We start from the raw sequence: 23,193 nt of genomic DNA, 5'->3' as shown, positions 1-23,193 counted from the left end.
CTGCTACTTTCCTGATAAATCTTTTTGCTTTGCTCAAACCCATCTTTCCTCTGTCCCTTGGCCACCGACCCGATCAATTAACTTCGAAGTTCGAACTAAATCACCCAACGTTTACTACTTTCGACCTCTGCACTACCCTTTTCGCTGCTGGCACGACAGCCAACTTTACTTTTGTTTTCGCAACTGCTCAGACTTCCGGTACAATTGAGGGAGTGCAAAAGATTCAGTATGGCCAGCTCTTCATCCGAATCGACACAGGCGGGCGAAGGCCCAGTCGTGAAGTTCAGGGTCGACTTTTCGCCCAAGTCCACGTTCTCACACATCACCCTTCAGTATCTGGACGGTCACCGATACCACGTGAAGCCCAACTCGTCTATGGTGCAGAGCCTGAAGGACACCAAGGCAATCTACGTCGGAATCAATCCGTTGTCGCTCGTCCCTGTTATCGCGAAGAAAGATCCATCGCCAACCAGGACCAGGCCAGCCCTCAAGCTGTTTAGTGCGGACGATTCGAGGTTCGTTCGCGATCTCGTCCCCACAGTCAAAGCCCTACGCCAAGGGAAACCCAATTACTTCATGGACCTCTTGACTTGGAATGAAGGGGGACAACTAAGGCCTGACGAAGTGGCCGTACTGGCAGCTTGAGGGGAGAGCTGTGCCCAGAGGCTGATCCACGGCCTCCCATTGGGCATCCCAAGCGATATTGGATATTCTCAATATGCTTCTCAGAAGAAGACCTATCCTGACAATATCTGCGACTTGTCCAGAGGCGTCCGATACTCGCTCCCTGTCTTCCAAATCGCCGAAGACAACGTCCCCAAACGGGCCACGGACCTTCTCGGTATGTGGATGATAGAATATCCCCAGGATCTACTCTATATGCAGGTTGCCATCCAGAAGGTTCTTCATTGGATTTACATCGTATCATCGCCCACCCTGCGACTAGAGGACGGCATAGATGGGAACTGGGCGCCTGTCCCCTTCGTTTCTCTCACATACTGGCTGAGATGTGCCCATCTCTACGAAGCGTTCCATCAGATCCATGAGTTGGTCTACTATTGCCACCCCTTCAGGTTCACGGAGAAAATCTTGCGGGGTGAAGCATCCCCGGGTAGGGTGGCCGCCCAGGACTTTGTGTCCCCTAACCCACTGATGGAGGAGCTTATCCTCGTTATGACCCCTCTAGCCATGTCCCCTTTGGGGTATGCCCTTCCCTGTTTCTTTAGGGCTCAAGTATGCCCGATTTTGCCGCCTTGGTTCCCAGATGGGAATTTCTCCCCCGAACGGAGCCTAACTTGGCCACGGCCAACCAAGGACTGGCGCTCTCTTTTCTGGTCGCACATTCCACTGTGGAATGGCTTTCCCATCAAGCCCAGCGGACGCAGAAGCGGCCCCACACTGAGAGAGATGTGAGCGACCTGTCCAGAAAGATCTGGATCCCTTCCTCTTGGATCCCGTCCCCTTTGGCAAAGAAGATCAATTTGACTGAGAACGCCCAGTCTCTACATTGGGTCCCCAATGCATCGACCTCCCCTTCAGCGCGGAATCAATACATCTTGGATCGTCATGAATGTGAGCGCTTCATCCCGCGATCTCCAATTCTCGGACCCGTTCAGTTCAACGGAGTTGGCGAGACCACTCAGGAGATCACAGCCTTGTTGACCTACATGAAGGCCTATATCTCAGGTGGAGGGGTGTGCTGCGCTATCCGTGGAGCGACCAGATCCATTTTTCAGGAGCGAATTCTACCCTGAAGGCGTTCTCTCTAACTTCGCTGGGCGGCTCACTGAGCTGAATACGAATAGCATCGTTGGTAATGCCCACTTAGGTGAAGCAACAGGCCCTAGCACTTAGATGCCGACCAGCAGACGTGATCAGGATACCGGTACCCATGTTGAGAATGAAGGAATGGACTCTCAGCATTCGGTTGCCACCGGCCATGGCTACTCAATCGCACCTCCCGACTTCTGTGGAACTTCCGGTCCTCTGCCCGCTGGACTCTTGCAACTCCTGAGCTACGCCCTCTGGGGGCCTGTCTGCGTCAATTGGTGGCGGCTACAGAACACCGCCCGCACCAAGTGGGGTCTTGAGCATGGCTTCACTCTCGCAGATGCCACGTACTCGGTCAAGACTGGTCTCATTAACTTCCCGGGTCTTGGAGACTTGGACTTCATCCCCCCTGAAGTTCGCAGCGTGCTACCTGGGTCATCTCAAGCCCTTGACAAGATTCTGTGGAACGACTTCTTGTCCTCCCTGAAGGATTTCACTTATCCCCTCCGACACTGGGGAGACCTCCCCGATATCGTCACTCAGCGGATGGCAGGCTCTACTCCAGTAGACGACGGAACCCTCAAGAGGATAACGGCTAAACTGGTCATCGACTACTTCCTAGCCGTTATACCTATCCACATCGCTCACTGCATGCTGAGCAGCAGGGCACCAAACTGGCTGCGTGGGAGCCAAGGCGAAGGAAAGATTACAGAGGAGATCGTCAAATCCAAGCTGGCATGGCTGCTGAGGGACAGGACAAAGCGGACTTGATGTTTACATGGCCACCTCATATCAATTCCCAGACGTTGCAGGGGAGAAGATGGCGGAAATATTTTTTCGAACAGCCCACGTCGAATTTCCTCTAGTCTTCCGACATCTCCTAGCTAAAGATGCAGACTTCCAAGACTCGCTGAGCTCCTCCCTCACAGACCACTATGGTGTGTACCAGGAACTGAACTTCTCGGGGCTTGTCGAACCCCTGCCCGAGCATGCAGATATCACGGAGATGCTGGAAGATGAGGAGCGCCCCTTAAAGAGGCGTAGACTGGACCATGGCTTGATCCGTTAGCGAGCTTGAAACTGGCGGCCTGACTCGTTGAGGATGGCCATGGATGGTCATCAAGTGGTGGGACCTGCTTAGCCTTTTGGTGAAATTGGGGTACTCTGTTGCAAATTGGTGAAATCTCAATACTTTTACCGCTTTAATCCGACTAGCCTCTTTTTCTTCTTATTACGTAGCTTAGGTATACACCCTACCAATCTACCATCGGACACTCTCTGTTACAGTTACAATCTCCTGCTGTTTATTTGTGGAACCAGCTTATTCTATCAGTATCTACCCCGGCCGATGCGACCGCGCGGTTCGACGCCTCTATCATGAACCGACACCGGTCGAGGGACCCAGCCTGGGAGCTATCGAAGGCGAAGAGTACTCTCCTAGTGCAAGCGAGGACCGGGAAGATTGGGCTTCGAGGGTTCCTCTTTACTAGGAGGGTCCCCGAGGTGGTAACGCCGGTATGCCGCTGCGGTATGGCGCGCGAGACATTCGAACACCTCGTACTCGAATGCAACGGAGCCGCAGATAAACCTCATCCCTGGCCAAACGACGGCGCAGAGCTACTGGAGTGGCTAGATGACGTGGAGAAGGCTGCCATAGTGGTGGGGAGGGTGCTTGGGCTGGGGAGGCTGAACGAGTTCCGGCTGGCGGTAGAGCTGGAAAATGAGAACAACGAAGAGGCCCGCGGCGGGGCCGAAGCGGAGTAGCAGAAGGAAATCGATGGAACAGAGGTTACGACTCATTTTATCTATTTCGTTACTTTGACCTCGGAAGGTGGGTGAGCCCTTTCGAGGAGATGGATCCACGGGGTAGCGGCAAGGCCGCAGCGGAGGTGCGGAGGTTTTCATCCAGCTTAGGCATGGTTTTTTCCTACCGAGTTAATCGCTGAGGGACCGCATGTACTTAGTACCTAGCGTGATAAGAGAAATAATAATAATATCAGTATCTACCAGAGGTGCTCTTGGTACGCCTTCGATGCTTCCCTGCCTTTTTCCCTACCTGCTCGTACTCAAAATGGTAGGCAGATAGTCTTCTGTTCGGTTCCCAAAGCTACTGAGACCGAGGACAAGTGTGCATCACCACAAAGTACCATTTCGAACGAGAAGCTGTAATTGTTTTGGGCTACTAAATAATACATACACCACGACAGATCGAGACTTGAGCTAATCCGAGGGGGGTTTAACAGGCCAGGGTGAACACCGCCAGGGTAAGTTAATACACTTCATCGACTTGCTGACTGAGGGTATAGGGGGGCCGACCACACCAGATGGGCGAGCTGTAATGGTGGCAGAGGGGGACGTCGTCTCGTTAACGGACTGGTTGAGACGCTAGGATATCAAGCTTCGTACGGCAACCCCCCTGAACTCGGGGGTGGCTACCCCACAACCTTGGGTCTTTCAGACACCAAACAAGACTGTCTCCTCCGCAAACTGCCGACTGGAATTGCTGTCCCAAAAATATGTGCCGATCCAGAATACTAACAGTAGAGTATGGTTATACACGCATCCGACAAACCCAGGCCACCATCCCCGTTCCCATATCCAAAACGTGGACGGTCCCAAGGAGATCGGATCGCTTTAACTCAGCCTCGATCACAAGGAAGACAGGTCGCCTTCCAGGGTGTGGTACATTTCTGTCACATTTCCACTCGAGTAGACGAGCGCCACAAGCTCATCCACGCCGTGGTCGGCATGCTTCTCCCCTGAAAATACCAGCCAGGCTAATGACGCACCAGCATTAGTAAATTCCTTCAAATCTGAATGGAGTGAAGCTCCAGCCATTCAGGGACGGTCACTCACCATAGTCCTCACCGCTGTACATCATGCTCAGGAACGTGCCAAAGTTCCGCCCATCCTTGCGGAACACCTTCTCGATAGGGGTTGCCGCGTGGTTCGCCTCGCCAGGGTTCTGGGACAAAGGTCTGTCACAGTCTCTTTTGTACGCCGCCGCAAAGTTCAGATTGAAGTCCGCTTCGTCCATGGCAATCATGTAGCCGCCTTTGCGCACATTGCATTTGGTCACGTTGTACGGGTCCTGGATGTCTGGAACGGGTCCGATCACTGGTTCCGCCCACTGCTGGAACTCGAGCTCCAAGTCGCGCATGGAATGGTGGGACCAGTCGTACCGCCCAACGTACAATACGTCCTGTAAGGTGTCACGTTACTTACGTTCGTAGTTCCGAGCTACAAAAGAAAGGGGGTCTGACCTTGTCGGTGTGGCGATTTCTGTTGCTCACCGCCCCCGGTCCTGTCCCATCCAGCGCTCGCACTCTCTCTAGCACTCTCCCAGGGTCGACATCCTCGTGATGCAAGATCCAGCCAGCGAGGTATCCTGGCCCATCAGGATCTGGCAGAAACCTCCCAATCCTTATTCTCTCGTTGTATGGCCGAACTTTCCATTGACCATGCCGAGCCGCAGACCTGTAACGGAAGCGATGCTGCAGGATAGTGCCACCTTGTAGCTCCGGAGGTATGGCATCTGCATTTTGAGTGAAGTCTGAATGCGACATGGTGGAGTATAAACTGACCATCTGACCCCAGAGGATGGAACCGGAGCTGATCATGAAACTGGAAGCTGACGGGTCCGGGAGGAGCGTTCCGTCCGAGCGACGCATGCTGTGCACCTGAATATGAGGAGACGAGATGACAGAGTTGTCCGCGGATGTGTTCCCAGCTCCCCAGACGGTGGGATTTGGGAGCCATGCGGCATGCTTGAGTTCATCGAGCCTGTATCTTTCATCGTTTGCTCGATCTTCCTCGGTCAACCACGGCCGCGCGCCGTAATACTCCTCCTTGATGGATGCGTGAAGCTGCTGCCTGCCTTCGGATGGTCTCCATTCATCAACAACCCGCCTCGCCTGACGAATGACAGCCGCCACTTTAGACTCAACTTCGTCCGGCTTCAAAAGACGGATTGTGAAGTTCTGAAAATCCTGGTTCGTAACCCAGTCCTCCCACTGCGTCACAAATACCGAGATGTCTCGCAACTGATCGTGTCCGCCAGCCTTGTTTCTCTCAATCTGCCTGATCCTTGGGAGAAGGTTCAAAAGTTCGTGCGTCAAGTCCCAGTGGGCTTGATCCGAAAGGTCGCTCTGCCGCCGCTTTTCTCGAAGTTCTTCTGCCCTTTGCACACTGGTTCTCAGTTCGTTATCGTCAGGCCATGTTAGGCCCTTCTCTTGCTGTCTCGCCAAGTACGCAAAAGCGAACGTAGCGCATCGCCAAAGGCCAAGGTTGGATTCTAATTGCGAGCCGGACTGCCAACGCGTGCCAAAACGGTGCCAGAAGCCGTCCAGACGATTCCAGTAGCCAACAAATTGGCAGTAGGGCGTTCTGATCTCTTCCTGTAGAAATGTGGTGCCGACGATACGCTGAAGCGCCGCTGCTTTGATTTCGAGCACCAGATGCAAGACCGCGCGTCCGGCTTGGTGATCTTGCGGTGGCTCCGTTGTCGCCAGGATGAAGTGCGTCGAGATCGAACTGGTGTACTTTAGCCAGGGTCGTGCTCCAAGGCAGTGGGCGATTGTCCCACAACGGTCCTTGGCTGGTTTCGTAGTCTTGACTCTGCGGGAAGATGGTGAACTGTCCTTGGTATTTCTTGGGGATGGCAAACTCCTGTTCCACCTTCTCGGCTAACTGAAGAAGAGTCGTATCGCCCGCCAAAGGTTCGGAGAAGGTGTAGCGGCCTAACCCTTCTCTGGGATTCACCCCCTCGCCTTTGGGCAAGGATTTGTATTCCGGCTTCTCTCGCGGTGGTGGAGGCGGTTCAACCAATGGGGCAAGCTTCCAAGAGGAATCTGGGAAGTCCAGGAAGAGGTCGGGAAGCAAAACTCGAGCGATTAGGGGATCATGGTTGAGGAATACATGGACAGTAAAGTGTGAAGGGCCTGGAGGCTCTTTCGAGGCTTCCATTCGGAGACCAGTCACTAAGGTAGGGTGACTGAGGTGGACAAAAAGAAGGAACGTCAGGGACTCAGGGCTGAAGAACGCAGAAGGGCCGAACAGAGCATCCAGTGATTCAAAGAATAAGTACCTGTAGAAACTTTGTGGTTGCTTGGGACTGACGGCTTGCTTTAATTATGGGACCTTTGGTGGAGAAATTAAAGAGTAAGACGGAGATGAAGTTGCGTTCGGCCCGCGTTCAGCCCATGCTCTGCCCAAACATATTCTGCCCAGCCAGACCGCCTAGAAGTCTTCAAATAGTCTCTTTCTCTCAAGTCCCATCCATAGCTCCCGATGTCAGGATGTAACTTTTAGCATGGCTTGGAGACAGTGTTCTTTGATGTGCCACACTGAGGTATGGGGGTAGTCTGGGGAGAAAAATTGAGTAGCGCGGTGGCGTCTTTCTATTTCGTCCCTGTCCCCTCAGGCACCAAAAGATCCTCGAGAGGTACATAACAACCCCGATGTACCAGCCCCTGGATCGGGAGTTTATCACAGCGCTGAAAGAACTTCGGTGAACAGGACATGGTCTGGACCGAGCCTTGGATGGTGAGGGTTTGTATACCTACCTACCTATTTACCCCCCTTTTCGTGCACTGGCTGAATATATTTTAGATGATACCGCCCGCCCGCCTGTAGCCGCGCTCTTCGTCGATGTGAACCCGATCAAGAGACGCCCGGGACAGCGTAGCACCCTCCAAATCCCCGTCCCCGCCGATGTGGCACCAATCGTCGCCATCAGAACGGTTAGGGGAATCACCCGACCCCCTCGCGTTGCCAGCCTCCCGAGAATAACCACCAAGGCCCCAGACTGGAGTCCCGTAAGGACGAGGACGAGTTAGATCTGGCATCTAGCGACAGAAGAAGCCAGTTACAACGATACCAGCAAGGAATGGGTCCACCACTTCCCTGATCAGGACCTCGAACCTCAAGACCTCAAATTTTATGGATCCGACGATGATGGTGAGCTCTCACATCTGCCTGGCCATAGCAGTACTACGGGAGGCACTGCAGGTCTCATAGTGGTTGATGAGAACGGATTTATGCGGGTCGGTCCCCAACCAATAAAGGAGCGTCAGTTCGTTATCTATATCGGCCCCAATGACAGTGACCAAGGCCGTGATATCAGCTCCACTGTGACGAACCTACTTCGGGACCCTGTCCTGTTAGGGTTCAGCTTCGGTTAAAGGTAATCTCTCAAGGGTGCTTAGGTTCGGTGCAGCCAAAAGGTGCACAACAAAGGCTTGTCTCAACAGTAGGCTTCCGAGCTTGTAGCGAACTGTAGTTGTGATTGCTAACTGGAGAACTCCCAGAGCTCTCCAGAACGAGTGACTATATACTATCCACTTGAGGGTGCTCAGGGTGCTCACGACTCCCTTAATGAGCAGAATGAGCACTTGCTCATTCCCTTGGCAGGGTCCTTCTTGAGCAATGCGTCGGACGTCCCATTGGCCGTCCTTCTTACTTAATGATTGGCTCGGGGTACTGCCAGCGTACCCCGCCGGCTGCATGCGACCATAATCGTGACATCCACACACCGATGATATATGTCAAACAGACTGAAAGCTTCATGGTAATAAGCAAACCGTTGAAGTTCTAAAGGAGCAGTTGCGAGTGCATATACTTGGACCTCTCCTTGTCCATACAGACGACAATATGGCCATTGTGTGCGACTACACCGGCCGCAACGCGTCTTGGGTGCCAGGGCCTTTGACGTACTCGGCCGAGGCCATCTACCCCTTCACCGTCGTCAAGGGGGATATCTTCTATTATCCACCACCTAACGTCTGCTACACAACGTGTGTTCTTAATTGGGTGAAGGCGAAGCAGCCTATCCTTGTCCTCAGGCTCCTCGACTACTACAAATTCACCAGGACTCGAGTTTCCAGCTTAGAAAGGCTATGTGGGGCTGGGCGTATAATAATGTGCCATGAGCCAGCCTTTCTACTGGAGTCTGTCACCAAGCGTCAAGTCGATAAGTGGGAACTAGAAAGTAAAAAGGCAGAGGGTACCTAGTGTTTGATCATGGTGCTGAGAACAGGGGTTTTTGGTCCAGCTATCCAAGGCGAACTTAGCCGCTTGGGGCTTGGGGACTTCGTGTATTATCAAGCAAGAGAAAAAGAGAAGGAAGAGAAGAAGGAAGAACAAAGAAAGAGAAAAATAATGTGAAATTTAAAGATAGGGAAAAAGAAAAAAAGTATAGAAAAAAAAAAGAGATTTGGTAAAATAAAATGTAAATAGAGCAGTGGCAACTAGTTAATACGGTTTCTCCAGTCTTCTAGCAGGTATTGTGGCGGCCTGACCCGCAGCGGTCAATTCTGATGGTCTTGGGATTTGAAAGCTCAAAACCCAATAAACGGAACTCGCTGTTTACACATTTAACGCAGGCGGCTTCAGGTGAGTAATTCTATGTGTCCAGACAAACGCTAAAAGCTAATGGAGCTACAATAAAACGACAACTAGAAACAAAATGTATAAAGCTGATCCCTTCCTCTTCTGCTTCCTTTAGTACGTAAACCGGAATCCTTCCTACGGTGTGTCAGTCTAGGTACCAACGAAGATCAAGGGGGTCGAATTCCTTACCGTGTTCTCCAAAACGCCAGACCGCTTGCTCTGAGACTTGTTGGCAAGGTAGAAGTGCACAGAAAGCACAGCAACAACCGAAATCATGAGGATATGCGAACTAGGCACCATTAGTAGCGGTACATGGCACTCGAGGAAGATACGGTCATACCCAATAGACACCCACACGGCGGTAGTATAAAACGGCGCCTCAAAGTTTCGCACAATAAAACTCCCCGCGATTCCGCCAGCACCATTGAAGGCACTACAAGCTGCCGCAGTAAAGACGCGTTTCCACTGCCTAAAACCATCGAATTAGCTTCTCTCCACACAACAGCGCACAGAAGGACAGAAACATACCCGACAACGTTGTTCGCCTGATACGCGGTCAAGGCAGCCCAGTTCCCAACATACGCCCCCGTCGCAAGAAAAACGCCAAAATAACGAGCCCCTGAGTTTTGAGCAAACCCTAACACGGCAAAGCCGGTAATGAGGCATAGCGCGTTGAAAGCAATGACGGGGCCCCGGATGCGGAACCGGTCGGCGAAGTACGACGAGATCAAGACAGGAACCACAGCGTAATAATACGGCGGCGCGCTCAAAATGATCGATGTGTCGGGTGAATACCCCAGCCCATTCTCCAGGATGATGGGCACAAAGTACGCTAAACTGGTCGAAACCAAATTCTGAATAAAGAACAGCGAAGCAAAGGCCCAGATCTTGGGGTCCTTCGCGTGGACGAGTACCTTGGCGATGGCGAAGTCCTGGGCAACCAGATCGCCGCGATCGGTCTGGATCCGCTTCGAGACGATGCCCGCCTCCTCAGCCGTCAGAAACCGGAAGCTATTGTGCGAATTCTCCGGGAAATCGACCATCCACCAGTACGTGACCAGGCCGATGACGCAAGTGCAGAGCCCCTGCACGACAAACATCCAGCGCCAGCCCTCCAGGCCCCTGCGCCCGTCCAGGCCGTTCAAGCCGTAGTTGACCAGGCTGCCGGTGGCCAGGATGATGACCTCGCCGCTCTGCATGAAAGCAAACCGCAGCTGCTGCTCGCGCCGCGGATACCACGTGCTGATGAGGTACGACAGGCCCGGGAAGACGCCGGCCATGGCGGCGCCCAGCAGGATGCGCAGCACAATCATCTGCTGCCAGGTGCGGACGAAGCCGGTGCAGAGGGTGATGATGCCGAAGGCCAGGGTGATGAGGGTGAAGTGGAGGCGGGGGCCGAGGATGCGCACGGCGATGGTGGAGGGCAGCTGGAAGACGATGCTGGAGATGGTGAAGATGAAGATGGAGACGGAGAAGCGGTTGCCCTGGTCGAGGCCGAGGTCCGACAGCATCGAGGTGACGGCCGCGCTGGAGAGGACGCCGCTGTCGAGCAGGTTGAGGCTGCAGAGGATGCCGGCGATGGTGCAGAGGCGGAGGTCGACCCTGAGGCGGATGCGGCGTTCTAGGGCGTCGTCGACGGCCACGGCCATGGTATCGGTGGTCGGGGCAGACCCAATGGCAGCATCTTGGTCAATTTTGAAGACGGCATCGTCCGTGGGGTCCGGGTCGGAGTTGACTTGGACAGTATGAGGCTTGCTCTCAAGTTGAGTCTGATTCAGCGATGTCGCCGGCTCGGGTGATACTGAGTGCGACATGGCTGTCCCGGAGCCCCTCGAGGAAGGAAATGGGTGAGGGGAGAAGGAGAGAGAGGGCGGGGGGGAGAATGTGTGGTTGTTGTGAGGTGACACGTCTATCCGTTCTATCCCCCTCCGAGACCGAAAAGGACCGGGGGTTCGGCTGTTATTCTAACAATTTAACTGCGAGATCGCCCTCGGCTAAGGCTGGAGAAGACCCACCGATCTTAACCCCCTCGGGAACGACAAATGCTTAATTTAAGCTTACTAATTCTTTGCTGGATTTTGTAACGTTGTGCGAATCGAAAAGCAGTGCAACGAAACTCGCGTCGGAAAACGATCCATGACACAAACTCCCCGAACTGTCACACCAGTTTTGGAGAGTCCCTAACACTGCATTCCCAACTAACCCATATGGTTGCCCTTTTTCCTTTTCCTTTTATTAAATCGAAAACCCTGCTTGCACCCTCCACCTTTCGCGGCACTTTAACACTTGTAAACACTGGCATAGGTAACTACCTATATATCATAAGTTGTGGTGAAGCTTGTTTGGTTCTAACTAAGGCAAACCCGCGGTTGTTGGGGTTCGACGACTTCGTAGCCATCTTAGTTCTCTGCTTCTTTTATAGCACGTGCGGGCTCGCGTCTTCGTCTCCTTCCATTGCGTGTGGTCGTGGTTCCACCTCCAGTGAATAAACTCCTACGGCGACTGATGGGAGCTTACTACGATTCTGCTTCCAGTATTGTTTCAACTGGTCTCGTAGCTGTTCTGACTGGTCATTTGCATAGTCTTGAGCATTTCTGAGACCTCTTCTTCCATCTTTGTGGCCTTGGTAGGTGCTCGTGAGGTTGGTTGACGAGATGAGATACTGGTGATACTCGACTCTGCTCTCGTCATCCTCTACTGGGGTAGCATAATGAGCGTAGAGGTTGAGGCTCGTACCATCTGTTGTAAATGTTGTAACTGAGGCGTAACCTGAGGGATCCTCTTCTCCCATATAAGAGAGTGCTTGGGATCTTGCGTAAACCATCGCTGCTCCACTGCAGGCGCTCTGTATTGTGGCCTCTCTCATATTTCCAGGCCATTCTCCAGCTATTTGTGGCAAGGTTATGGAATGGGGATCATTTTGGTAAAGGGCCGCGCCGGGGACGTATTCGTCAACCGGGAAAGGGCGGAATTCTTCTTTTTCGAGCCCTTCAACGAAATCAGGCTGGAGTGTGGATAAGCCGTACTTGAATCCGAGGTCTTCTGGCAAGCCATTACAGTCCTGGTTATATACTTGGTCGTAATCATCATCAACATTATATTCCTTTAGCAGTCTCCAACTAGTTTCGATAACTACTGTTGCTTCATTTTTAGCTGTCCCAACTTTCTTGGTATATCGTTCGTATTCCTACTGGGACGGTGAAGGGGTAACACGGGACTTAGCATACCGTTTCCGGATATCGTTGAGATTCTTGGGCGGCTTCGAGCTACGAGGGTCGAGGATTCCGCTCCTACGAGCTTTATCGGCAAATCCTGACGTTATTGTCGACGTAGGCCTGACCGTGGTTGATCTGGAATCGCTTATGGGGTCTGGATTCTTTTTGCTCATCTTGTTGAATTCAGCGAGGTTCTGCCGTGTCAATCGTGCTCGCTTTATCCGTGGTTCAGCACTACCCAGATGTCGTTTTTGTAACGGTGGATTTACTGCAACTTGCTCTTCTTGGGTTGGTGGAAGTTCAGCTTGCAAGAGCTCTAGGGAGGTTCGTTTCTTTTCCATGGTGAAAAATGAAGAATGGGAGACTTCCTTTGCTGAAAGACTAGTTGATAAAGTCTTTCGTTTGGCCGATGTAGTTGGGGTATTTTCCGTTGGTCGGCGGTACTGTGCCCATGGTGGTGCTGGTTTCGCGGGCGGAGTGTAAAAAGGGGTTGGATCTAAGTTTGTTGCTTGGTCTCTTTGTTTTAATACTTCTTCGAGCGAGGCAAACTTCATCTTCCTCACTCAATAATGGCCCCATATCCTTCTTCTGTTAGTGTACTGATTCTGTCCTGCATCACTGAATGAAATGGAGTTCTTTGTGCAGCTATTTAAGCTTTCGGTCGCTTTCGTGGCCGAAGGGGCATCCTTTGCTTCCCAAGCTTCACCATGTAGTGTAGGAAAGCGACCATAGTTGGCATGATTACATGGGTGATGTCTTCGTCGATTCGTTGGGAGCTTTAAGAGTAATAGAAACGAAGTCCTATCTCTTTTGCCTTCAACATATCCTTTTTCCCCCTGCTTTGCAAACGTTCGCGATATAGCAGCTATTACATAGTCACCAAACTTCCCCAAACTTCCACCCAGGCACGGCTCCAAATGCAAATAACCTTGTCCTTCCAATTTACTTTTCAATTTTTTGTAGAAGCTGCTGCTCAGCCCACCCACGCCTCAGTTGACGGGGGTGTGGGACTCTGGACTGTGAGAACCTGGGTGAGCAGCTCAACTTCAAAACGACCTTTAATCCCCAGGCAGCCCGGGTTGTCGTTCCTTTTCCACCCAGCCCACCCCGCAGCTAACCCATGTGCGTGTTCCGATGAGAGACTCCAGCAGTCCCCCAAGGGGCTACCACCTGCCAGATATCAGGGTCCGCAGCGCTCTCGTCCTGGATATCCGCCCTCGGGGTCGTGCCGACCAAAGGAGCAACCCCAGAGCCCATGGTCCCCGGGGGAGCAACCTGCTGAAAAGCCTGGCTGCGGCTAGGTGATCCACCGCGTTGGATGGTCTCTCGACACTGCGGCTGCTGCCACTGCTCTCGGGGCTCGCCGACCGGATTCTGGTGCATGGCGGCTTCCTCGGGATGCTGGAGATTGAGCGCCAAGTAGCGGATCAACTGTGAAACCATGTCGATTTCCTGTTCGAGGGCGTTGCGTTGCCTCTCGAGCTCGTTTTGGCGCTTGAACAGCGCCGCCAGGATCGGGCCCATAGTCCGGAAGCCAAAGTACGACATCCAGGGCTCGAGCTCTGCCAGGCCCATCCAGAAGTCCCCCTCAGTGGCAATCTGCCGCAAGTTCGGGTTGCGGCCGTTGTTACGGTGTACGCGAGCGTAGGCAGGGGGCGCCTCGCCCGTCTCATCCATACGGAGCGGTTCGTGGTTGCCGCTCCAAGGACTGCTCGCGTTGGCAGACATGGCGATTCTGAACTGTTGTTCGGGATGAGATGTAGTGTTGAGGTTTGGTTCAAACGCTTCAAACGGAAGTGACCGACGGACGGGAAGGATGGCTATTGTATAAGTATATAAAGCGGTAGGCCCAAGAGTCCGGAAACGCAGAGGTTCGAAACAGAGCAAGCCTTGAAGACACGGTCCTGTATATATGTTGTGAATGTCCATCATTGTGGCCCATGGACATTGAGAAATAGTCTTTGTTGTGCCCGTAGCATGGGCATTGTCATTGAGCAATATTCCTGTTTAGGTATGTCATCTTGGCTGCCTAACAAAGACACTGACTGTCCCTGTTACCCATGGGGTCTTTTTCGTATACCTTGGATGGCTTACCCCCAGCCGACATTATCACACAAGTGCTAGAACCAGCAGTTGGACGGACCCGGGACGGTCATTCTGGACAACCTTTTTGCAACTCGACTTTATGCACTTAACTTTGGTGTTATGCGCGAAGGACGTCAGAGTTGTTGAATTTGTTGAATGTCAACATATCATGCTATCCTAGAACTCGTCTAAAACTAGCGCGATCTTTGCTGTGTTAGCACCTCTTCGTTTTACGCGAAGCCCCGCGCGCGAGCTATGGTTGTTCTTGGTGGCCATAAAGCGGTTCTCCTTGCGGACAAGAGGAAGGGGTAATTACCCGCGCGACATTCGGCCACTTCTGATTGGGGGCTCCGGGTCTGCGGGGTGGTTGGTTATCATGCCTTCGCCTTCGAGCTTATTGACTTGTTCTTTATTAACCGGAGCCTCAGGCTTGGCTCTCGTTGTATCTCCTCTTCGACGATACTATCATTACATTATCGCTTTCTGAGTATTTTCTATTTATAACCTTCGGAGGCTAGATCCCCCAACTAGAAGAGCGCGCTCACTGTCCCAGAGATTCGACAGGAGGGTATTGCGTTTCATCAGATATGTTCATTCATTCATCCTCAAACAGATGATGAGGATGAACAGTTTTTGACCCATGTATCGCGTGTTGGATGGGTTTGCTCCACAACGATAATGCTAATTTGTCGCCGACTTGACGACAGTAACTTGCATGCGATTGTCTAGACAGGCGATGGAGGTACCAGGGCGATAAGAATAGGTACGTACATTCTCACCGCTGCCACGATGATTCCATGTCCTCGACCTTAGGACCTGCTCGAGAAATGCAGGAGTGGCTAAAGTCAACAGCCAGGGATGGGCAAGCCCACGTATTCCCTTTAGTCAATGAGTTCTAGCTTCCACCAATACTTTCACATTGCAAGAAAGAGTGGGAAAAGGCAGTGACGCACCGAGTCCACCACACAACCATTGCTGTGGAGTACCACTGGAGCTGCCTATAGTTGAGTTTGTGGCGCTTGTATTATGACGACGGCGTGAGGATTCGGGCCTTCTGAGTTGCGGTATGTGCCGCGAACGTTGTGAGCCACTTGTTGTTGTGAGAGACAAGGACAGGCATCAGAAAAAAAGGCTGGCGGAGTGGGTTTCGTTCACGAGTAATGTTTCAGTTTGTTGATAAATATTCCAGGGCCACTTAATTCACCCTTCGGACAACCCGCAATCCTCATGCACTCCCACGTACTGACTCGAAATGGGCTGCTTTGGCTCCACCGTCATATCACGAAGCTTAATTGCGGAGCATTAACTGGAGGAGCCGGCTTCGGATCGGCGCATTATGTGTGCTGTCGGGGATTGAGATTCTTGTTTCTTTATTTGATACACGTGAGATTTGAATTTTCACTTCAACAAAACAAGGCAAGCTGTCTGCCCACGGGGAAGCCGTATCTGGCCGAGCAGTGATTTCAAAGCCAACTGACATCATGCCTGGCAGCGTGGAGCAAGGATCGGTCAAGTGTCGGAGACGGCAGCGGACTCCAAACAGATATGGCATCATACCAGCTCACACATCCTGTCCGCTGTCACAGGTGGCTGGGACCCACACCTTTGTCGTGGCCAGACTCGCTAGACCGGTCGGTGAGCAGACCTGCAAAACACTTACCGAAACGCCCTTCACTCGCAGCCCCTTGCCGACGTGGTATGTCTCGTGTATGTTCGCTCTCGACAACTGGGACTCGGCATGGAAGCGAACTTACAGATTCGTGCTCGGACGGCGCGACCCGTCTCGATTTAGCCTTGGCAGCGCTAAACTTGGCACCGTTGGCAAGCTTACCTCCCTGCCTCCTTACCCAGTGGACGAGTGTAAGCTGCTTCCTTGATTCGAATCCTTGTGGCGGACCGATGACGGAAAGGGAGGGGTACCCGGCGATGTTGGTGCAGAAGGTTTCCGGCTCCGAAGAGCTTGTCCCAGCCTGGCCTAACAAGGCAATTGTGGTTCAGCCCTGCGTGTTGGTAGCCTGTGGGCGATATTAACGAGAGCCTGCCTGTGGGGTCGATGGGACTGACGATCGGACGGAGGTTGTGGTTTCCGAGGAAGTTGATGATGATGGGCGTATTTCGTTATTGGCCCTTGCAGGGTATATGAATAGCACAGAGATTCGTTGTCTCCTTCGAGTAACGAGTTAAGGCGGGACGGAATGGAACCGGGGATCAACCTCCGAGCACAGTTGGGCGGTTGCACGCCTGCACGCGCAGAGAGAGGAATGTTGTTTGCCAGCGCGCGGTTGAGGGTTGGGTGTTACATGTGGCTCATCCCAGCAACGTGAGGCCCGGCTTGGCAGATGACCGTGTGCCGAGTGCCGGGCTGCCTTGCAGAACGCAGCCACCCCAAGGCCTCCTTAAACTTCCTTGGGTGGCACACGTGGGGCTTCGCTCAGCAGCCCTTTTCAGCTTACCCAAAGAAGAAAACACGAGACTAAGACGGGAGTTTTCGCTGAGAAAACATGACTCTGGGTTGGTCGACGTGCCAGTGTGCTTCTGGTGTCTCGCGGCGCGAGCCACCGCCAGACTGGCGTTGTGAGAACAAATCGCGGCTCGGGTTGGGGGACCATGACTGATTTTTCCTCCCGATAAAAGGTCGGCAGGTGACACGGTGTAACACAACGGTGATTCGTTCCTCGCTGTCGGCAAAGATTGGCTCGGGTATGTCGGCCGTGGAGCGATCGACAAGTGTCGGCACAGTGCGACTCAAGTGGTTGGGCGAGAAATCCTCGGGCAAGGCGGTGACGGCGACAGCCAAGACGCTTTGTCTTTTCGGAGGGGTCGAACAACAACCTGGTGACGTTCAAGCAAGTGCCTCTCGAGAAAGCTCGGCGCCCATTTTGGCAGCTTCAGGCGGTGAGCTTGCTTTCTCACTGGCGCTGGCGGCAGCCCTTGCCATCACTCGGGTTGATGCCCATGTCCGAGGATGCCTATTTTCCACCCACGGGCACCAACTCTAAACTGCCAGTACGGCGGGAGGTCACCGGCTGAGGTGCGGAACCGGCAGCTTCCCCCGCGAAATGGCCTGGGATTGGCTCGAGCCCCCGTCCTCACGTTTTTCGATGGCTGGGTTGGCAGTGCTGCGAGATGGCGGCGCGTGTCGTCGCCCGGGGAAGATGAGGTCATGTTTGCTTCCATCAATCGTCGCCGCCTTCGTTGTCGACCCCCAGAGCCAAAGCCTTTCCCTGCGGCAAACCCCTGCCGCAACGAGCAACCGACCAACCTACGGGACCGGCTGGGCTGTGAACCGTGAGACGCGGGAAGGGGAAACGTGATGGTACGACCGGTTACTTATGCCATGAGTCAAGGGAGACTCAGAACTATCACGAGAGCGGGCATGGGGGTGGAGAATCGCCCGTCTTGCCGTTTCGGGTGGTGACGTCCTGAAATCCTCCGGATAGGAATGGCGCTTCTCCGCGAATCGCCTTCTTGTTCGGGGACGTTGGGTTTGTCTCGTGCATGGAGGGGACACAGTGCGATATTCCCTTTTTCAGGCTCATAAATCAGGGTCCAATGCTCACTCCGCTCATTCGTCAGTGGCGGCGGGGAAGCGCCCTGGATTCACGCTTGCTAAAACAGGGAAGGTAGAGTTGCAACCAAGACGCCGCGGCGGTTTCTCCAATCCGCCGTGTGGCATGGCTTTGCTGGTTCTGCGGGCTGGCGGGCTGGGGGCGGAAATCAGAGTTTGCGATGGAATCTGCGAGTTGTGCGTCCTGGCGCTACTGGCCGCATCCGATCAGCGAAAGAATTAAAAAGAAAGCTGCAGACTGCGCAGGGTTATCCAGGCTGTCCAGGTTGTCCAAGTTTTCGGAAGGAACACCCAGCGAGAAGGCACTCTACCCGGGTGCCTTGCTTTAAAGCAACCGCAGGCAAGTTGGCAAGGCAGCAAAGATGTCGGAAATGAATTCTCGGTCGTGGTGGATGAAAAATTCCCATCCTGCAGCCACCTCATCTTGGTGCAAAACGAAGACGATCTGACCGTGCCGACCCCTGCTGGCCGATTTTGGGGGTCCTTTGCAGACCCGCCCTAGTGGCGCCAATGAATGTGTTGGATTTTGGCGTCATTGTGCCGATCCCTGGCCGCTGTCGTTGCGCCTGTGCAGTCGCCGACACGTGTGGGCGGCTCATGCCTGAGGCACTGATGAGACCGGAGCGCAGGCAACGGGCGGAGAAACGAAACTATCGATTTGGAAATTACGCTCTTTTCCGGTACAGTGGGACCTCAAACGCCCAAAAACCCAACGTGACCGATGAAGCTTGCAAGTTTTGTTGGACCCTTGGCAGGCGTTCCCCTTCCCGCCCTGCTTCATCGCTGCCGATGTTTCAGAAAACCTTCTTTTGCTTCCTTTCGCTTCGACCCGACGGCGGTATTCTTAGATCCAGTACACAAGTACCAGAATAAACCCGACCGTCACGGCCTGTTTGTGGGAAACAACGGCGTCAATTTCTCAAGCCCTTAGCCCTGACCCTGACCCTGAACGCCGTTACTTCTCGACCGATCGTCGTCCCGCTTTCCACAGGAAGCAGCCCAAAACAAGTCCCGGTTCTCCGCTCCTGTGACCACACCGAGGGGGACCCTCGCAACCAGTGTGCACCAAGGCACGGCTTGCTGATCGCGGCAGTGGAAACAGGACACAGACACTGACAGAGCCACCTCCTGACCAGCCCCCGTCAACCCATCTCGAGTAAAGCAGCAGCAGCAGCCCGCCTAAAGCAACTCCACCCTGTCCGCTACCTACCGTTGCTCGCTCCTTCTCACGCTTCTCCTCCGCTTCCTGCTGTCCACACACCACAAATCCACCACCACGACCAGGTCTTAGGTCTTCCCGCAAAAGCCTGGTCAGCCAGTGCCCAATTGCGCTCCGCCGGCTTTTCCCGCGCCTCAATCCTGTCCTCTTTCGGTCAGCTGTTTCCCGCCTCGAGTGGCCACTCCTGAACCGGTATCCGCTGTCCAAGGTGGCCTCCACAGTAATTCGCCGTTTTGCCGAGTGATTGGGCGACTGACGTCCCTCGACATTTTGCTGGCGGCGGTCCCAGTCGGCCCCACGACTCCACGAGCAGGACCCGCGGCCCTGGCCAGAGGCCCCACCACCGCCTCGCCGCCCAGAGCAGACTGTGAGCTGTCTTTTGCGCTACCCCTCAGAGGTTCCGCTCTGAATTTGCGCCCTGAACTTCCATCTTCCTCCATCCCAGAAACCGCCCCAACCCATCCGCGAACTCATCACCCCCCAACTCCCCGACCACACCCAACCCTGCGCCACACGTTCCGTTCCCGTCGGATGGTGGCAACACAAGTTTCGTTGGGTTGACTTTCGTTCGGAGGAGCTGGCCATTTTCCGCTCATGACATTCAAGACCTCGCTGGCCCTTTACTACTCGAACCTTTTGCGAGCCCGCTCCCAAGGCTAAGACCACCGGACCGGTCTCATATCAGATACGCCACATCGGCACCTAATCCATAATGGGAGACGCCAGTCTGCACAAAACAGCAAGTCCGGACTGGTCGGATTCATCATCAGGGACGTCTATCGACCAACCCATCCACGCGCCGAAGCCTGTGCGACCCAAGCTGCCAAGCCGCAAGAGCAGCGGCACCATGATTGTTCCCCGCGATTCCACAGACGTTGGGCCGGTTGACGTGCACGCCGGCCCGGACGATGTGAGGGCCATGAGCCCGAGACGAACGAGCGAAGACATTCAAACCCTCGGAAAGGAGGCAAGGGCGGAGCTAGAGAGGTGAGTTCGGTGAGGCCTCGTGGCTTTGGGCTTCGCGCCTGCAACCGACAGTCCGGGGCCAGCTCTGGAGAACGAAACAGCGGGCTAACTTTTAGCTACGCGAAGGCACGCCAAAGCATTGCAAGACTCTTTAGTCACGCTCTTCAACCGCATCGAAGCGGTAAAGGAAGAGCATGACAAACTCGACAGCCATAACAAGTTTCTTCAAAAGTACATCGGAGACTTGATGTCGACTAGCAAGATCACGTCTTCCAGCCGGAGCAAGAAATGAGCAACGCTACGCTGGAGGGTTTGGAAGAGAAGGAAAGGGAAGGTCGACCCCAGGGAAGAGTATGTGATGGACGGCCTCGCGAATACTACGGCCGTGCCAAGGCAGTCCACCTCGAACCGTACTGCAGCCCGGCGACCGGACAGACGGCAACGGCGTTTTTGGACAGCTTAGCTACCGCCGCCGACTATGTCTTGACCGACCGAGCACACCTACGGAAGGACGACTGCAAGGGTCACGCGCCATCGCGGCCGAGGATGGCACGTTACCGCCCATCCCATGGGTCTGAATCGACGGAGGACTTGCGTCATTGGCACTGAAAGTTGTGGAACCCCACCCGGGTTCACCAACCTCGGGCCTTCTTCAACGTCGGCCGCCGACAGGCATTTTGATTTGGCTTTGTTACGGCTTGCGCGGGTTTTATAGGAGTTGGGGTTATTGTGCACGGATTTGTTTTGATACCGACCGAAAGACGTTGATACCACCACGCGAGCGGCCTCGATCCGAACGGTTTTTTTGAGCACAGAGAAAATTATCCGGGGATGGACTTTTCATCGGAACGGCCCAGGGCAGCGGGGATTACTGGCAAACGAACTCGGCGAGCGGTGTTTAGGATGGGAAGCATTTGTGTTACGACCACATTACAGGCGTTAACGGAAGGGCGTGCTTTTTGTTACGTTCTTGAGAAAGGGAGCGGAGGGAACCGTGCCCCTGCATCAACCCACGATTACTTACTGGTTTCCAGGTGAATGTGTAAATAGGAACCTCTTTGGTCGTTAGTCTTCGAGGAGCAGCAGCAAGAAAAAGAATGCCCAGAGATCAAATAAACTGGCATGATGCCAACTAGAAGTTGGGACGAAGCATCGGGTCCTGAGTCCGCTCGATCGATCGGGTCTCCCTTTCGCCGCTGGCGCGCTCCATGTTCAAGGAAGAACGGGGGACCGGGGCGCGTCGCCCCTGACTGACGTCAGGACCCAGATTGCGGCTGCTGGCCGGGAGGCAGGGGGGCCAAGCCACGGCCAGTTGCAGCCTCGCAGGCCGCCTATCTGACTGAACTTTCCGAGCTTTCCTTGATAGAGAACTGCTTGTGCGACATTCCTCGTCCAACAAGCAAAAGCCAGTCCATCCATGCCAGTAGCCCGCGTCCGCGTCTGCGTCCGCGTCCCCGCTGCCTATTTCTGGTCACATGGAGCTGCGATCTTCGCTGGTCAAACAAGTGCATGGATGGTGGATGTTTGTAGGATGTTTCGACTATTGCTCACACGGCCCTTCTACGCCACCGCCTGGTGACTTCGTTGCGTGCTTTGCGGCACCCGCTCGCGCATGATCCTCGTGTTTGGTGGGGGTTTGCTCGGCGGGCAAGTTGATGATGATGATGTATGTTGGAGTTGGGGGTTTCAGATTGATTTCGGTGTTGCATGATCCAAAACATTTAAGTGCAGTTCTGCCACGGAGATCTCCGTTCATTTCTTTCTCGGGCCTGTTTACCCTGTTATAAGCTTAAGCTTTTAATGTTACAAGAAAATTCGAAAGCCGACGTGGCGCAATTGGTTAGCGCGTCAGACTTTTAATCTGAATGTTGCGAGTTCGAGTCTCGCCGTTGGCGTAGATTGCCTGTCTTTCCTCCCTCGTCGGGAGGTTGGCGTACATTTTTTTCCTTGGTGTTTCGACCTTTCATAGATCACACTTTCCTTTCCCACATTCTAGATGAAAAGCAATATGTTTTTCTTGTGATCGAAACATCTGCCGGTGTTTTTATTGGCGCTGCATGACCATCTTTTTCCCTCAAGTTTGCTCCACATAGGTACTTTGGCCCAGTGCAGTGGCGGGAGCCACCTTGTGACGGATTCTGCAAGGTTCACTTACAAGTTATTGCGAGACACTAACTAATGGAACCCTCACTACAGAGGTTGGTATCTACCAATCACCATCTCTGTCTAACGCCACTTGAGAAGTATAGCCACTGTAACGGTCCCAGGAGTATATTGCAACTATCTGACGACTACGAGTACACTAAGCTTGAAGGAGAAAAGGAAAGATGAGAGAGTCTGGCAGCTCGTGGGGCTGCTTTATAATCGCGAGTGCGGTGGCCCGAGCGCATTGCTAGAATGTTCGGTGTGCTGTGGGGCAACTGGGAATAGCTTCATCCAGGGGTTCGGTGGACCGTGCTTGTACGTTGAGCTGGCCGAGGGTTACCGAGGCCCACCTCGGGCACAGCCCGTTACAGCCACCATCCTTTCAACCTCTCTCTTCGGCTCTAGTGCTCTCCGCCATTTTGACATGCTCGCCCTTTATACAGGAGTCTCTCTAATTGTACGGGGTCGCCAACCTAATTGTACGGGGTCCGCACAGACTACATGGATTGCGCCACACCTGAGGGGATCTATTGCAGGGAACTCAGGCATCGATTTCTATCTGTCAACTAGCTAAGGGGGTGTCCGGTTCTGGCGTCCCGAGCTGTATGGCTGCACTAGACGCTGGACCTGTACCTCCTTGGGTCTCGTCTACTCTATTTTGCTGGCCTCGTCCCCGTCCGCGACCTCTTCCCCGTCTTCCTGTAGTCCCCCGATCCCCCGAGCCCCGTCCACGTCCTCGTGCCGGCGTCGGTGTCGACACTTCGATAACCCGAGGCTCAGCCCGTCTCAGGTGTGGCGCAATCCATGTAGTCTGTGCGGACCCCGTACAATTAGGT

The 23,193-nt window shown here is 53.8% G+C and overlaps 8 protein-coding genes and 1 non-coding gene across 9 annotated transcripts; 4 read left to right on the top strand and 5 right to left on the bottom strand.

Moving 5' to 3' along the window:
- Nucleotides 1–228: 228 nt before the first annotated feature.
- CHGG_01257 (uncharacterized protein) lies at nt 229–3,534 on the top strand (the record flags this gene model as incomplete). The annotated part of the gene is made up of 5 exons (XM_001220477.1): nt 229–515; nt 768–841; nt 959–1,409; nt 1,866–2,490; nt 3,091–3,534. The coding sequence occupies 5 exons, from the start codon at nt 229–231 to the stop codon at nt 3,532–3,534; spliced, it is 1,881 nt and encodes a 626-aa protein (XP_001220478.1).
- An 885-nt stretch (nt 3,535–4,419) lies between these two features.
- Nucleotides 4,420–6,735, bottom strand: CHGG_01256 (uncharacterized protein; the record flags this gene model as incomplete). The annotated part of the gene is made up of 4 exons (XM_001220476.1): nt 4,420–4,547; nt 4,627–4,972; nt 5,064–6,311; nt 6,448–6,735. The coding sequence occupies 4 exons, from the start codon at nt 6,733–6,735 to the stop codon at nt 4,420–4,422; spliced, it is 2,010 nt and encodes a 669-aa protein (XP_001220477.1).
- A 555-nt stretch (nt 6,736–7,290) lies between these two features.
- CHGG_01255 (uncharacterized protein) lies at nt 7,291–7,607 on the top strand (the record flags this gene model as incomplete). The annotated part of the gene is made up of 2 exons (XM_001220475.1): nt 7,291–7,324; nt 7,381–7,607. The coding sequence occupies 2 exons, from the start codon at nt 7,291–7,293 to the stop codon at nt 7,605–7,607; spliced, it is 261 nt and encodes an 86-aa protein (XP_001220476.1).
- A 1,663-nt stretch (nt 7,608–9,270) lies between these two features.
- Nucleotides 9,271–10,973, bottom strand: CHGG_01254 (uncharacterized protein; the record flags this gene model as incomplete). The annotated part of the gene is made up of 3 exons (XM_001220474.1): nt 9,271–9,294; nt 9,349–9,592; nt 9,688–10,973. The coding sequence occupies 3 exons, from the start codon at nt 10,971–10,973 to the stop codon at nt 9,271–9,273; spliced, it is 1,554 nt and encodes a 517-aa protein (XP_001220475.1).
- Nucleotides 10,974–11,575: 602 nt separating this feature from the next.
- On the bottom strand, nt 11,576–12,715 carry CHGG_01253 (uncharacterized protein; the record flags this gene model as incomplete). The annotated part of the gene is made up of 2 exons (XM_001220473.1): nt 11,576–12,278; nt 12,387–12,715. 2 exons carry the CDS (start codon nt 12,713–12,715, stop codon nt 11,576–11,578), a joined length of 1,032 nt encoding a protein of 343 aa, XP_001220474.1.
- A 772-nt stretch (nt 12,716–13,487) lies between these two features.
- On the bottom strand, nt 13,488–14,481 carry CHGG_01252 (uncharacterized protein; the record flags this gene model as incomplete). The annotated part of the gene is made up of 2 exons (XM_001220472.1): nt 13,488–14,194; nt 14,469–14,481. 2 exons carry the CDS (start codon nt 14,479–14,481, stop codon nt 13,488–13,490), a joined length of 720 nt encoding a protein of 239 aa, XP_001220473.1.
- A 1,539-nt stretch (nt 14,482–16,020) lies between these two features.
- CHGG_01251 (uncharacterized protein) lies at nt 16,021–17,624 on the bottom strand (the record flags this gene model as incomplete). The annotated part of the gene is made up of 4 exons (XM_001220471.1): nt 16,021–16,104; nt 16,214–16,429; nt 16,966–17,291; nt 17,444–17,624. The coding sequence occupies 4 exons, from the start codon at nt 17,622–17,624 to the stop codon at nt 16,021–16,023; spliced, it is 807 nt and encodes a 268-aa protein (XP_001220472.1).
- A 2,334-nt stretch (nt 17,625–19,958) lies between these two features.
- On the top strand, nt 19,959–20,821 carry CHGG_01250 (uncharacterized protein; the record flags this gene model as incomplete). Its single annotated transcript, XM_001220470.1, has 3 exons — nt 19,959–20,233; nt 20,339–20,393; nt 20,489–20,821. 3 exons carry the CDS (start codon nt 19,959–19,961, stop codon nt 20,819–20,821), a joined length of 663 nt encoding a protein of 220 aa, XP_001220471.1.
- Nucleotides 20,822–22,033: 1,212 nt separating this feature from the next.
- CHGG_11146 lies at nt 22,034–22,107 on the top strand. Its single transcript has one exon. It is a non-coding gene; the product is annotated as a tRNA-Lys (tRNA).
- The last annotated feature ends 1,086 nt before the right edge of the window (nt 22,108–23,193 follow it).

This window comes from Chaetomium globosum, genomic scaffold, assembly GCF_000143365.1.
Source record: "Chaetomium globosum CBS 148.51 scaffold_1 genomic scaffold, whole genome shotgun sequence".
Classification (NCBI taxonomy): Eukaryota; Fungi; Ascomycota; class Sordariomycetes; order Sordariales; family Chaetomiaceae; genus Chaetomium; species Chaetomium globosum.
The sequence above is the reverse complement of the archived record's forward strand: the minus strand, read 5'-3'. Positions and strand labels throughout refer to the sequence as shown.